We start from the raw sequence: 16099 nt of genomic DNA on the forward strand, positions 1-16099 counted from the left end.
CACTGACACTTTTTAATGACCTCACTTTTTAACTCGACCCCTTTAGGATTTTTTCTTTCTTTTTTGACGTGCAGGGTCCATTGCTTTCAATACGCCGAGGCAAGTGTCATGAATTGTTTGAATTGTTCCCATCAGTTCGATGATATTGTTACTCCCAGATGTTTTAAAAATAGGTTAAATTTACTATTCGTTCGTTAAGCAATTTTTACATGCTTCTTTCTCTGATGGTCAGTTAGACCGGATATATTAATTTGATGTATTAGTATTACATTATTGTCTACATCTATTTATATATATGCCTACGTGAATCGTCAAATGTCTGTGCAAGTATATGTTGTAAACATAATTTCCCTACAGGGAATTATAAATACTGAACTGAACTGAGTGTGTGTGTGTGTGTGTGTGCGTGTGCGTGCGTGTGCGTGTGTGTGTGTGTGTGTGTGTGTGTGTGTGTGTGAATAAGAAAAAAATACAATCAGCTTAATGACAATTAAAAGGGACTTAGATAAAATATTATTGAGACATATAGGGGAGAAAAACATAACTCAAATAAATAAATGAATACATAAGTTAAGTCGTAAGATGATCAAATATTTGAGATTGCTCTTCAAAAAAAAGCAAAACAACAAAACAAAATTGGTAAATAATAATATTACTACTAATAAAAACTTGATTAATATAACTGTAAGAATATTTTTTCCTACTCACTTATAAACTATATAATAATGATGACAGAGAACTGAAATAATTTGTCCATTTAATAATATTAATAATAACTCTTATATTATTATACATTATTGCCTTTTTTATTTGCTCATTTGTACGTCGTGTTGGATAAAAGCTTCTGCTAAATGAATGAATATGTAATATTTTAATACAGAAGTGGTGGCTGATCTTACATATATATATATATATATATATATATATATATATATATATATATATATAAATAAACAAATAAATAAATAAATATACACAATTAAATAAATTAAATCATAATACATTCAAAATCGTCATGCAGTTTTTACACTTGTTTATGCTTTTTTTTTATATATATATATATATATAATACAATTCTTTAATAAAGTGGAGAAAACAAACAAAGTTGGGAAACCCTGATGCTGACGAAATGAAGGCGGTCAAACGTCACTTCCGCCTGGTGGCCTGAAAGTGCAGGCGGCCATATTACATTAGCAAACATATTCACGCGCTAGCAGCGGTTTGTTTATGCTGCGAAGTACGGCTGTATTTTAACCAGACTCTCTCAGTTTAGCTCAAGCGGTAAGTTAGCGGGACGATGAGCGGCGGCACGCCGTATATCGGCAGTAAGATCAGTCTGATCAGTAAAGCGGAGATCCGTTATGAAGGCATTCTCTACACCATCGACACAGAGAACTCCACCGTCGCGCTCGCCAAAGGTCAACAACACTCCTCAAACACAACACACGCTGTTCTACAGGCTTAAGATCGTGTTTCGCCTTAGTATTTCGCGTTAGTATTTCGCGTTATACGAGTTTAGCACCGAGGCTGTGTCTCAAACTGTAGTGAGCTTCCCTACACAGATAACTTAGCAGTGCGGCAGCTTTGGGCTTCATAAACGGGTTCAGTTGTGCACAGTATTCACCTGAACAACATCAATGTATTCCCGCTGGCTGCTCAGGGTTTCCCACAGCTTGTTAATGTGTTAAATCTGGGATTTCCTCCCTTTGTCCAGCTGTTAGTTGTTGGCTAAAAGTGATGCATACTGTTACAAACTTACCATGTTAATCGGAGTTTCAGTTTACCACAGTTGTGTTGTCTTATTACTCAATATGATATTTAGGCCAAACCTCTGGTCACCTTGGCAAGACTCTGGAGTGATCGATTTTATCATAAGCTTTAAACTGAATTGTTTGTTTTGCATGAAATAATGTTAGTTTTTTATGTAATATAAAATAATTTAATGTAAAAAATAGTGATAACACTGTTTTTCAGTTTAACACTCATTAGTTTACCTAAGTGCCTGTCCACATGAGATTTCTTTATGTATGTTATGAAGGGTAGGAGTGTGATTTTCGGGGTGTGTTACACTGCTGTAACAACTGGATTACTTGCCATGCAAAAGCTGTCTGATTTTAAGATTAGAGTCATTTACCGTTACTGAAGTCAAATCTCAGAGCAAGATGAATGGTAATGATTTGCTCTTTTGATGCTTGTTTCAGTGCGCTCCTTTGGCACCGAGGACCGCCCCACGGACCGTCCCATCGCACCCAGGGATGAGATATTTGAGTATATTATATTCAGAGGAAGTGACATCAAAGACCTGACGGTGTGCGAACCTCCCAAACCAACATGCTCTCTGCCTCAGGACCCCGCCATTGTTCAGGTACAGACGAAAACACACTCAGTGGCTAAGAGGTACCCCGTGCAAATTACAAAATGAAGGTTTATAATAGGCTTAACTTGTTTTTTTACGGCGAGTGATCTATTGTAGGCACATGTAGGCCGAAGTCTGGTACGCTGCCTATTGTGAGATCCTTTTAGCTTGTCAGGAAAGTCCACTCGTTTATCCTGTCAGAAGTTTTGTTTTAAACCAGTTAGCACTGCATTTTGTCTGGTATCCAAAACTGTCAATTGTCTTCTGTTAGTCGAAGAAGCAGACGGAGGCAGAAGGAAAGAGCAGGAAGCAGGAGACTTTTTACAGGAAATGAGCAGTGTTTATTAAATAATCGTACGCAATCTTAGTTGTGATGTTTTGCTTAGTCTGGCTTTGCTGCGCCAAAGCAATGGAAAATGAATGCTTCACGGCATCAACAAGAGACGTTAAAAACCTTGAAATAGAGACGTTATCGTGAAGAGAAATATCTATGAAACCACATAGTCATAAGATCAAACAAAAACAAACAGTCAAGGAGAGAGGGAAATAGGTCTAAATGATTGAAATATAATTTTATTGCTAAATACTATTTGTTACAGTTATATGTCATGTACTGATTCAGGCAAGATTGGGCTTTCTGTAATATCGACTTAATCTGTTCTCTTCCGCTGTATTAACATCGAAATATTTCAACTGAATCCATTAATTTTTTTTCAATAATTAAATCTTCTTTTAATATATGCTGCTGTTTTTGCGAAAAAAAAGAAAAAAGTTTTTGAATTCGTAACAAAGGTGAACCGTGCAACACAACAAACGTCTAAAACGCATGAGAACACGTTATCTACAATTAAAGGCTTGGGTTTTTTTTTTAGCTGATAAAGTAAAACAAATTATTTAACACTTGTGTTTTTTCTTAACACAACCTCAGACATGATTAAAGTCACAAAGACACATGCAACACAATTTAAGCATCTATGAAACAAATAAATTTAACCCGCTTCCAAACTAGTTCCTTTCGAAAAGGACTTGTACTGAAAACACTGTCTAGGCAGGCAGCTCTTTGCTTTCATATACTGAAACCGGTGAAAACCTGTATTTGAGAGATTCAATCTTTGAGCTTTGTTTCAGAGTTTGTCGACTGAACGGTGTTGGTCTGAAGTCTGTCATTGTTATAGCACCGTGACCACATCATGCTTTATTCATCTGTTAGTCCTCTATGGGATCTTCCCCTGCCCTGCCATCATCCTTCCAGTCTGGGAAGTCATACGGACTCTTCAACCGTCCACAGGTCACGCCATACACCCAGTTCAACCCCAACCCGCTGGTCTCACCGCAGTTCGGCACTGTTGGAGTCGGTAAGTCCCCTTCACAGCTTTACATCTAAACCGAGGAACATCTTTATAATAGCATACAGCTGTAACATACTGCGACACATCCATTAATTTATGACAAGGTGCTGAGCAGAAGTGACAGAACAGGATATTTGATGATCCTATGGCACCTCTGAAGTGTGTGCCTGCTCTTCCTCTCCTCACAGGAAGTACAGTGGGATTGTCTAGTGACTGTGGCACGTCTACAGCTCTGTCTCAGAGCAGTACTGTTGCCTCGGCTCTCTACCGTGACACTTTGTGTGCTTTCATAGCAGAAGGTAAACCTCTCCCTGGAGGCCAAGATCAAACTGCCAAATCAGTTTAGAACCAAGCCTTGTGTTTGGTTTGGTGGACTCGTGTCTCCGTTGTCTCTTTGTCTTCTGAAAGTTTCATGTGTAACCGTTTCACTTCTCACTCTCGGAGGCAGTTTAAGGCACCTGCATGTAGAAGAAAAATGAAGGGTTTAATAGTTTTCTGATAACCTTAATAACTAAATAAGGCCACGCACACACTGCAGATCTTTGGGTATAATCGTGTGTGTGCAGAATACATGAGTTGACAATGGAAACTCAAACTGTTGAATCCATTTGTTTGCCAAGACTAACTTTAGTGACTGGGGCATTATTATGCTAGTCTCCATTGTGCTGTTGCGGTTTCTAATTGGGAGTTCCCTCATCCAGTCAGCCATACAGGGGTGCGTTTCACAAAGTTGTGTTCAAGATAAGATCAGTGTATTAAAACTTTCCACTTAGGTGGAGCATTGCAGCAAATTTGGTGCTCGTGCAAAATGGGGACAAGGACTTGATAACTGAAATTGCAGCCCTGGCTGGTTGCTTCATCCTGTCCTGCTTCCGGTTGGCTGTGAGCACTGGTAGTTTATCATGGCACCACCTGTACTTTCCCTGGGTCACTGCTGCTTTGCAGTTCTCGATGTTGAGGCTCCTAAACTCTGCAGAGTTTGGAAACTGAGAGTTCTCGTGATCACCACCTGTGCATGTTCTCCAGGGATCTGAGGCCATCTTAGACCACCCTCAGCAAGCCGTGATTTAAGATGAATAATAATTCATTTGGTAATAAATCCAAGTGTTGAACATTTTATTGGTGCAAAGATGATTTTTTTTTTTGCATTTGCAACTACTTTATTACTTCATTTGAAGCCACAATTATTGTCGTCTGTAAGAGTCTACTCTAAACAGATATTTAGTTATTTCAAAATGCAAAGTATTGAATATCAAAATACATCATTTTTACACTATAAGTGCGTCGCATCAGGTAATGGAAAGTTCTACATACACTTGAACTTGAACACTTGGTCTAAATACAGGAAATGCATTATGGAAGTAGACAAGTGCTCAAGTACAAAGACCACAAGTGTGAGTATTTGGAAAAGCCTGTTGTCTTTGGAGTCCCTGAAGGTCAGATGCCAAATATCAAATTTTGTGAGTGACTCGACTGCATTAGCATCTAATGCTACAGTGCGATTCTGTGCACTCTATTCACATTTAAAGGGTCAGTTCACACAGAAATAAAAATTAGGCTGAATTTTACCCTTTAATGTACGTTTGGTTGTCATGACCTGTTTTGTCTTTATTTAGCTGCTGTGTGTACATGGCCACAATGTGTTTTTGGAAACTTCTGTTTATAGAGAGTGTGTGACTGGATTGTGGGGACTTCATTAACACAGTTCACCACATTTCGTCTTCTAACCTGCACTGATTTCCTCACATCAGGGTGGCTGAGGTTAACTGTTTTTTGCTGTAAACCGTTTTAACTTTCACTATTCTTCTTATACAGGTCACACCAGTCCGGCTGTGGACCCCCTGCGAAAGAGCCCCCCAGTGGAGCCTGCGTCCCCATCAGCGCCTGCAGTCACCGCCGCTGCTCCCACAGCTGTGGGCCGCAAGAGCCCCGTCTCAACCCGCACAGCCTTCACCAACACACAGAAGCCTGTGGACCTCACCGAACACACCAGGGGTGAGAATGAGTCCAGATGACACAAACCTGCTGCTCACGATTGAATTGTTATATTTCAGCAGTACCACTTTTCCAAATGATGCTGAAAGCCCAAAGCATACTTTATTTGTGTACACGTATGTTAGTGTATGCTTACAGTCGTATGCATATCCTTTCAAAGTATGCTCCATTCGATTGCATCCGCGAACACAGGCAGTCGACTAGAAAGCTCATCTTTGTTCATTTTTCTACAGAAGTTATGTAAAAACATAATTGTACATTTTTTAACTAAAGTTGCAGCACAAGTAGAGGTGGGCGATATAGCCTGAAAATGATATCACTATATTTCTATATATTTATGACGATATATAAAATAAAATAAAACTTGGAACAACGTTGGGAACGTATGTCTGACATGCGTCATCACTATATCAATGATATCGCGATATGATACTTGTAAAATAACGGTATTATCGCAGATTGTATGGTATGGCACACCCTTAAGCACAAGCGCTTGTCAATGCGAGCGTCTTTTGTTTTTGCAGTCTTCGGTATTTCGTTTTCTACTGAGACAATGTCCTGAGCCAGTGCTGCCACCTTGTGAAAGAACTGATTAGTGCAAATCCAATCCAATGTGTGTGTGCGACATGCATGTAAAAAAATACATGCGTGATTACAAAAATCGAATGGTGCGTGAACAGTATATACTGTTTTGCTGATGAAATTTGCCTCATGTATACGGTACATAGACACGGTACATGTATGCGTAAAAAACGCGTTCTTTTGACTAAATCAGTGCTTCCCAAACCTGTCCTGGAGGACCTTTTACTGGAATGGGAAATGCAATCCGTGTGAACGGCCCCTAACAGGAGATTTGAACTTGTTGGCTCGTTTTATTAAGAATTACAGGCCTTTATTAGGGCTTCTTGGAAAACGAACATTAAGAATAGAGAAACGTGACACCGTATGAACAACACGAGTGTTGAAACAGGTTCTGCTACAAGGATTTGGTACAGCTTAATGTGTCCTAAAGAGTTATACTCTCCCAGGCGCCGATGTCCCGAAACCAAGCGTTCCCGAGTCCAGTCAGTCCAGAGGAGGAAACAGGGACGCTGCTAAACGGCTCGCAGGTTATAACTGCAGTTATGTTGTGCTGTTGGATGCTCAAACTGCATGATTCCTACAAGAGCTTCGTCTTTGTGTTTCACACGCATCCACACAGCATCTTTCTTCTAGAGGAACTTCAGAACGGTGAATCTCATGCAACCCCATGAGTGTTTCTCCCCAATCTCAGAAGGGGAAAGAATGCACAAAGAAAATTAGACCACATGTTTGGACCAGTATTCTTCACGTGTTTAATTTTCATTAAGCATATTTTTGCCTGAACTCTGTTTATTGTAATATAATAAAAATTGTAAACCTTATCCTCAGGTCACTATAAAATAGAGTATGTTTTCATGAGATTCACGCAGTGTGCTGTATTTACTCATGTCTTTATATTTTTAAATGCTTTAGCGCTCCTCTGTGGAATGGCCTTGTGTTCTAATGATGCTTGCATAACTCTGTATGTTTACACTAGTCGTGCTGGTTTAAGCAATGCCTTTTTTGTTTAATCTAACTTGATTAAAACAGGCTTTTTCTGCACACCGACAGCTAAAGTAGCTAATGTCTGTCAGAATAGACTTTCCTTTACATCACTAGCAACATCACAGCATGCTGCTGCTTTTCTTTCTACTTTGTATGTGTATTTTATGTATTTATGACACATTTTCTGGATCAGTAACTGTGTTTTGTGCTGTGCTCAGCTGGTGGAGCTCCTCCTGTCCGACAGGGTCGTGGCGGAGGTCATCGGGGTAGAGGACGCTTCCCTGTGCGCAGAGAAGGACCCATGAAGTTTGAGAAAGACTTTGACTTTGAGAGCGCCAATGCTCAGTTCAACAAAGACGAGATTGACAAAGAGTTCCAGAGCAAACTCAAGCTCAAAGGTACAAACTGATTACACAATATGCAATGCAAAAAAGTTTCTATTTTTTATTTTATTTTATTTTTCCTTTTAGTCTTTTAGTAGTAGCTATTTGTTATTATTACACTCAGCAAATTATAAAAAATCATATTACTGCAATTTACAATATAATTACAATTATTTATTATAATTATATATATATTTTTTTTATACAGGGGTTCCCCAAAAGAGTTATTTTTATACATTAAAAATTTAGCAATTACATCACATTTGTATAAACCTGTAGTTTCTTTGCAAAAAAAAAAATGCTGTCGTGTCAATATAGACCTAGTTGAATCTATGCCATGAAGAATTAATGCAGTTCTGAATATACTTAATAAAGTGTCCAGTGAGTGTGTGTGTGTGTGTGTGTACACTGCCGTACAAAAGCTTGGGATGAGTAAGAATTTCATGTTTTTTAAAGGTGTTTCTTCTGCTCATCAAGGCTGGATTTATTTGATCAGAAATACAGAAAATAAAATTGTGAGATTGCAATTTAAAAACTTTTTTTCTATTTTAATACACTTTAGAATCTATTTTTTCCCTCTGATCAATGCTGTATTTTCAGCACCATTACTCTTCAGTGTCACATGATCCTTCAGAAATCATTCTGATATGCTGATTTATTATTGATCATATTATTTTATTCAGCAAGGATGTGTAAAACTGATTTAAAAAAAGTGTCCGTCACCGTATATTATACTTATATTGTTACAAAATGTTACTATTTTGAATAAATGCTTTCTATTAATCTCAAAATTCTGAAAAAGTCTTAAAGGTTCCAAAACTAATATCAAGCAGCATATTTAGCAGTAGTATGCCTTCATCTGATTACCAGAAAAATTAAGAACATTTTATGTGGCCAAATTGTTTTAAAAAGGACACTTTACACAAAAGAAAATTAAAATACAGTCCCGTGGCTCTTAATGTTGTAATAAATTTACAATTTTTAAACTGATGTTTACGGTTCATTTGTTTAGAAATTTCAAGAGCATTTGTATAAAAAGTATACTCACTGAATGTAATAAAATATATATAAAATACATCGATAATTGAATCGAGAGCTTGTGAATCGACATCTGAATCGATACCAAGTCCTAGTACATATATTGTGTGATAAGTCGATATATTAATTATTGTGACCGTTCTAGTAATTACACATTTATCATGATAAAGTTGCAATTAAAGTCGCTATTAACTTTAAATGTAGTATCAAATAACTAGGGGTGCAACTAACAATTATGTTGATGATCGATTATTTGGCCGATTATTTTTTTTCTGATTAAAACCCCTATTTTATTTTAATTTTACTGACAAATACACACTATTCCACATTCTGCCCAATGTCCTGAAAACAAATGTGCAAACTGAATGCTATGAAAGCATACAGGGCTTAACAATTTATTAGACTTCCTCTCATAAGACAAAACACAAATTTTAGCACTCTGTCAAAATAAAATGTATTATAAAAATTTTATTGTAAATAACAAACTGAAACAACTAAATATTTATTCACATAATAACAAAAATGGCCTCCTTTGCCTCTGATAACAGCTCACATGCTTGCTGGCATTATGTACTTTTTGACTAATTGGGTATCTGAATAAAAAAACACTATAAAGCAATAAAGATAATGACGACTAATAAAATCACAGTAATGCTCTGCAGGAACATGCGTCGCTTGCACTTTAATAACAGTCAGTCTCTTTCAGTAAGATTTCGACTGTCAGGACAGGCCTTTATGCAAAAATGGAAAGGCTTGCGTGAATTTGTGACATTTAAAGCTGATAATATGACTTACGTTTTTTGTGCCCAGGACGCAAACACGTATCTGTAAAAGCACCTGACAGGCAAGCCATTAAGAAAATGCATCAGCTTGAAGCTTAAAATAAAGATTTGTCATGTTTTGGGCAGCTTGGATCACATACTTTTCCAGAAGGAGCTCATTCTGTTTCGTCCAATATTTGTAGATGCATTTTGTCCAGAGAAATGTGTTGTTCAGTGCTTTAATTTGATGCTTTAAACAATTTGATCAATTACTTGTTGCAGCCCTACAAACAAGACAAGTTAAAATGTTAAACTGCTTTACATGTACTTTAGTATGTTAGTCAATGCATCAGAAGTGTTGACATTACAAAGTCTACTTAAGACCGTTATAAAAAGTGAACTCCATTTCAGTAATACTCTTTTATCTGCAAGTACATTAAAGTACACTTGTGATTTTAAGTGCATCTTGAATTCAATTAAGCACAATTTCAGAGAGTGTAAAACCGATGGCGAAAGATGCTGGTATATATCTGTGTTAAGTGCATTTGTTTGTTCAGATGAGAAGTCTGATAAGGCTTTGAATGGCGAGGATAAAGGTGATTCGGGAGTCGACACTCAGAACAGCGAAGGAAACGCTGACGAGGAAGATCCTCTCGGACCAAACTGCTACTACGACAAATCCAAGTCCTTCTTTGACAACATCTCCTGTGACGACACAAGGTCAGATCACATCCAGCACACCTTTAATACAGAGATGAAATGGTCTGAAAATTTCTGTGCATGGTTATAGTGACCATAATTATCACGGTTATCTGTATTATCACGCTATTGTTAAAATAAGCTGGAAATGTTCAAAAAAAAGGACCGACATATGAATTGTTTCAACCAAGTTCTAAATTTAAAACCAACAAACAACAAATAAAATTACTTTTTGTTTGCATTAACACAAAAAAAATCACGAAATGTTCAAATAAAGCTTTGAAAACGTTTCATAAAATGGAAAACCTCACATTTAAAGTTTTTCATCAACTGGTCAAAATTTACAGTACAGCGTGCAAATTTGGTCCGTTTTTTTTTGCCAGACGAAAACTGCGCACAGGCTAAATGTAAACGTATAGGTACAGGGTTCGTACGGTCAGGAAAAACCTGGAAAAGTGAGGGAATTTTATAAAAATGAATAAATTCTAAAAGTTTTGAAAAAAATTATGGACATTTATTTCTCAAATCATCTTCTTACAAAAACACATTGAGTCACTACAGAAGGCCTTTGTTCACCCCCCCCCCCCACCCCGAGCCGTGGGAGACCCTTTTTTATGAATGGGCGCTTTTTATTTCATGTCTTTTGGACTGATGTAGACAACACCCGCTGAGTGCCATTAAACAGCTTGAAAGATCAAATACTATTTTTAACATAACTCCTGGATTAGTCACATCTAGGATGACTTGAGGGTGAGTAATCTATGGGCTAATTTTCATTTTTGGGTGGACTAAACTTTTAAAAGCTCCCAGCTGTCCACTATGTTTTCACACAAAACAAAACTACTCTCCATGCTGTGAACACATGACACTGTGTCTTCAGACTGTGCTTTATGCTGGACAGGATTTCTTTATCCTGACTTGTTCAAATCGCGGTAATCAAAATACGGTTCTAATAATTACATTAAGAAACGGTAATACTAACCGTGAGGAATTTTATCACCGGTTATAGTTTCATCCCTACTTTAATATGAGCCTCCCTGTGTAAAATATCACTTTTGTCACATGATGCAACAATTTTGTAAATCTTGTCATTGTACCTGATTTTAAACAGGAAGGCCGCCGAGAGGTCTGGAGGATCCGGTTTTCCCCGGTGAGTACAGCAGAAGCCAAAGCTACTGAATCGCACTAGCCTTGCTACAAGCGCTTCATTAAATGTTTGGTTTTCATCATCTCTTAAAGAGAGAGGAGGCAGACCTGGGCGGAGGAGCGGAGGATGAACGCAGAGACGTTTGGTCTGCCGCTGCGGCGGGGTCGCGGAGGGTTCAGAGGTCGCGGGGGCATGGGCTTCAGAGGGGGCCGGGGCCGTGGAGCCGGACGGGGCTGGTTCGGATCTCACCCTGGTGGAAGTGGCTTCAGAGGGTTATTCAGAGGAAGTCAAGGAGGAAGAGAGTTCGCTGACTTTGAATACAGGGTAATGAACGAGTCAGAAATAAGCGTTTTACAATGTGAGTAAATCACTCGCTTGTGCGACTAAATGTCCATGCACTTTATTTTTTCTCTCTCTTCATTTGTTTTTTCCAGAAGGATAATAAAGTTGCTGTATAGTGATGAGAGAAAGCGGATCCAGGAGACCTGATTTGTGTGGGAACTGCGTTTCGGGTCACATGTTTCGCTGAGAACAAGGAGATAATGTACGTGTTGTAAAAAAACTGCCACCAGCACTGCTTGAAACCTGGCTATTAATGAAACACCTACTCCATTTCTTCCCGAGGAGTGGAACAAATACTATTTTTTTTAATCGTTAATTTGAGAATAATATTTCCAGACGGTTTCAAATATATTGATTTCTGAAGGACTCTGCTGTTTTGTTGACCTTCAGTGCTTATCCTAAATTTGATACCCTGCTGCTTACAGCTAACAGATTATCTAGAACAACATATTGTGTTCTTGATCACTGAATGAGCTTTATTTTGGACTTGTTTTGCTTTAAAGTATCTTACAGTGCATTAAGAAATAGACTGCCTGGAACACAATTATGCATTGTAATATTTTTCTAATGTAATTTCATTCTTCAGCCCCCAACATCACTATTCCTGATCCTGTAGCAAGTATGTTATATATAATCAATCCCTTGTAGTTTCTAGGGAGATTCCTCATCAGGGCGAGCACTTCAAGATGTGCCAGTATTGATAGAATTAAAGGTAGTTTTAAATATAATGGAGAAAAACACAGAAATGCTGTTTTTGAGGGAACCATTGAAATGGCACAATTTAATATGAGACTATAAGGTCGACCAAGGCAAAGCAACTTTTTTTCTTTCTGTGTGTTTGATTTATATTCGATGAGGTCCACTTTGCAGTGTGTAGCAGATGTTTACTGATGAGTGAACGTCCATCCTTACTAAGAACTAATGCTACTCTGTGAATCTACAGAACTCTATGCTTCAGTTAGTTTGACGATGAGCTTTTACCACTAATTATAATCCAATCATTCAACATTCAGCTTATATGACTGTCCTTCGCCTCATAAAACATCGAGTGTAACTGACGAGTCACACGGAGTGCTTCTGATTATTTAAGAGATATTATTCGATAGCAGTGCTTTCCACTGGATGCTTTGTCTTAAATCTGTTAAAAAGGCAGAATGTTGTGATGCTGTTTGGCTTTTCCTGCCTCTCCTCGTTTAGTTGCTGTGTTTTACGGTCACTGACTGCACTAGCATGATGTCATAGTGTCATGTGACCTGGCGTGCACATTGTGATGTCATATCCACACCTACGCATCGCTCATGTCACTTCATTCGCATTTTGTAACCGAATCTGTTTTTGACCTCTGACAGCTATGCGTTATTCTCGCAAGGTTATTTTGCTGTCTTTTTTTTTTTTTTTTTTAATGGGTTTATCACTGAAGTTGAAGGTTTGATATTTTTACTGGCCAGTTTTTGACTCAGAACTGATTGTGTAGCGTATGGCTTTTAAATATATATAGGTTTCTCTATGTTTGCTAAAACTGTTGGGATATTTGGGTTAAGGTAATGTTAAAATAAACTCTTTTCAGATTATAGCATTCAAGTCTGTAAAATGCGAAACATTCAGAGTTTTGGATCTTGAGTTAAATATCCTCTTGCACTTTTCAAGCTCTTAAATTCGGTGAATAGATGCTTTATTTCAATGATACATGACTGGAGTGAATCTATCTAAAGCATATGGAAATGATTTACTTAGGCCTTCATAACGGGGCTTTTAATTATTAACTGCTCAACATTAACAAATAAAGTTATTACCTTTAGGAACAACAAACATCCATGCTGTCCTAAATTATCTTTTTTTTTTCCATATATTATTAGGAATGTTACTGTAAAATATATTCCAATAGAATCTATTCACTTAATTGCGGAGTATAAACGAGAAACTGCTGCATGCAGGTCTGGTCACGAACCACCGATCTTAGGCGATGCTTGTGAGGCAAATGCTGTTCTGGAAATGTATTGTGATGAACACCAAATCCTTTCATCAGGGTCGACACGCTTTCCTTGTGAACCCCGGCATGTATCTGTTCACAACTACATGTAAAGAGGTTTTTACTAGATGCAAGAATAAACTGTTTACTATCTATTGTGTGATTTGTTATTTGATTTATTTTTTTTGTGGGGGGGGTTGAGTGTTTATGCTCCATATATGAATGTGCACACACACACATATATATATATATATATATATATATATATATATATATATATATATATATATATATATATATATATATATATATATATATATATATATATATATATATATATATATATATATATATATATATACACAGTAACTTCTAAAAAGTGACTTCTAAAAGAAATGCATCAGAATATTGTGTTAATCCCTAATGAAGTAACTAATTATGTTACGTTACTATGAGCAGGGCTTGACTGTTTTAAATATAAGTTCTGTTTATAGTGTGTGTACATATATACATATATATATATGAAAGCCCTTTCACACCAAAAAGTGTAATGAAATAAATCTCAGGCTGAAGGAAAAGTAAATTCACGTCTGTACAATAAAACACAGGAGAAGAACACTCTTCAGCAATAAAAAACAATAAAGCACAATTTTTAGTTTATCTAAAGTAATTTTTGCTTATTATTATGGTTGAACTGGATCAACAAAGGTCATCAGAAAATACATTGATTAATAAAATGGGATTTTAAATTCTACCACAAAAGATTGCTTTGTAAGTTTTCTTCCTGATGTATTCAAATTCCTTAGCCTATCCAAAACCTCAGAACAACTTGATGATGTAACAGAAACTATGGACTCTCTCTTTTCTAGCACTTTAAATACAGTTGCTCTTTTACGCTTCATGAAGGTTAAGGAAAACAGTTTGACACCATGTTATAATGAGCATACTTGCACCCTAAAGAGAGCAGCCCGAAAAATGGAGCGCAGCTGGAGGAAAACAAAACTAGATGTATTTCGTATTGCTTGGCGGGAAAGTGACCTATACTACAGAAAAGCATTAAAAACTGCTAGATCTGATTACTTTTAGTCTCTTTTAGAAGAAAACGAACATAACCCCAGGTATTTATTCAATACAGTGGCTAAATTAACAAAAAATAAAGCATCAGTGGCTAAATTAATGAAAAATAAAGCATCAACAAGTGTTGACATTTCCCAACACCACAGCAGTAATGACTTTTAAAATCGATACTATTACAGATAAAATTGTAACCTGTGAAATTGTAAATTGTAAGCCTCTCATCAAAAACAAAAAACAACTTGACCCCAAAGAACTTGTTAATTATAGACCAATCTCAAATCTCTCTTTTCTGTCCAAGATACTAGAAAAGGTGGTATCCTCACAATTATATTCCTTCTTAGAGAAAAGTGGTATCTGTGAGGATTTCCAGTCAGGATTTAGACCGTATCATAGTACTGAGACTGCTCTCCTTAGAGTTACAAATGATCTGCTCTTATCATCTGATCATGGTTGTATCTCTCTATCAGTGCTATTCTTAGTGCTGCGTTCGACACTATTGACCACAACATTCTCTGCATAGACTTGAACACTTTGTTGGCATCAGTGGAAGTGCATTAGCATGGTTTAAATCGTACTTATATGACCGCCATCAGTTCGTAGCAGTGAATGAAGAAGTATCATATCGATCACAAGTGCAGTATGGAGTACCTCAAGGCTCAGTACTAGGGCCGCTACTCTTCACACTTTACGTTACCCTTGGGAGATATCATCAGTAAACACGGTGTTAGCTTTCACTGTTATGCTGATGATACTCAGCTCTATCTTATTCCGAGGTCAATGCAGTCGCCCGGATCCAGTACGTATCCAGACCAGATGGTGGATCAGCACCTAGAAAGGACCTCTACATCCCTGAAAGACAGCGGAGACCAGGACAACTAGAGCCCCAGATACAGATCCCCTGTAAAGACCTTGTCTCAGAGGACCACCAGGACAAGACCACAGGAAACAGAGGATTCTTCTGCACAATCTGACTTTGCTGCAGCCTGGAATTGAACTACTGGTTTCCTCTGGTCAGAGGAGAACTGGCCCCCCAACTGAGCCTGGTTTCTCCCAAGGTTTTTTTCTCCATTCTGTCATCAATGGAGTTTTGGTTCCTTGCCGCTGTCGCCTCTGGCTTGCTTAGTTGGGGTCACTTCATCTACAGCGATATCATTGACTTGATTGCAAATAAATGCACTGACACTATTTAACTGAACAGAGATGACATCACTGAATTCAATGATGAACTGCCTTTAACTATCATTTTGCATTATTGAGACACTGTTTTCCTAATGAATGTTGTTCAGTTGCTTTGACGCAATGTATTTTGTTTAAAGCACTATATAAATAAAGGTGACTTGACTTGATTAGATACTTTTGTGTTATTTAAGATTTCATTATTTCAGGTTTGCTTCATATGCTGAGTTTGCATTTCACT

General features: G+C 37.4%; 1 protein-coding gene across 2 annotated transcripts; it reads left to right on the forward strand.

The window, feature by feature from the left end:
* The first annotated feature begins 1143 nt into the window (after positions 1–1143).
* On the forward strand, positions 1144–13760 carry LOC113067209 (protein LSM14 homolog A-like). Of its 2 annotated transcripts, XM_026239525.1 has the most exons (10): positions 1144–1418; positions 2202–2365; positions 3567–3711; positions 5521–5700; positions 6729–6809; positions 7485–7664; positions 10006–10168; positions 11259–11297; positions 11387–11618; positions 11729–13760. In XM_026239525.1, exons 1-10 carry the CDS (start codon positions 1298–1300, stop codon positions 11750–11752), a joined length of 1329 nt encoding a protein of 442 aa, XP_026095310.1. In that variant the 5' UTR covers positions 1144–1297; the 3' UTR covers positions 11753–13760. The 2 variants fall into 2 exon arrangements, with proteins under 2 accessions (XP_026095310.1, XP_026095311.1); XM_026239526.1 differs by lacking the exon at positions 6729–6809.
* Positions 13761–16099: the final 2339 nt, after the last annotated feature.

Source organism: Carassius auratus, chromosome 50 (genome assembly GCF_003368295.1).
Source record: "Carassius auratus strain Wakin chromosome 50, ASM336829v1, whole genome shotgun sequence".
Classification (NCBI taxonomy): domain Eukaryota; kingdom Metazoa; phylum Chordata; class Actinopteri; order Cypriniformes; family Cyprinidae; genus Carassius; species Carassius auratus.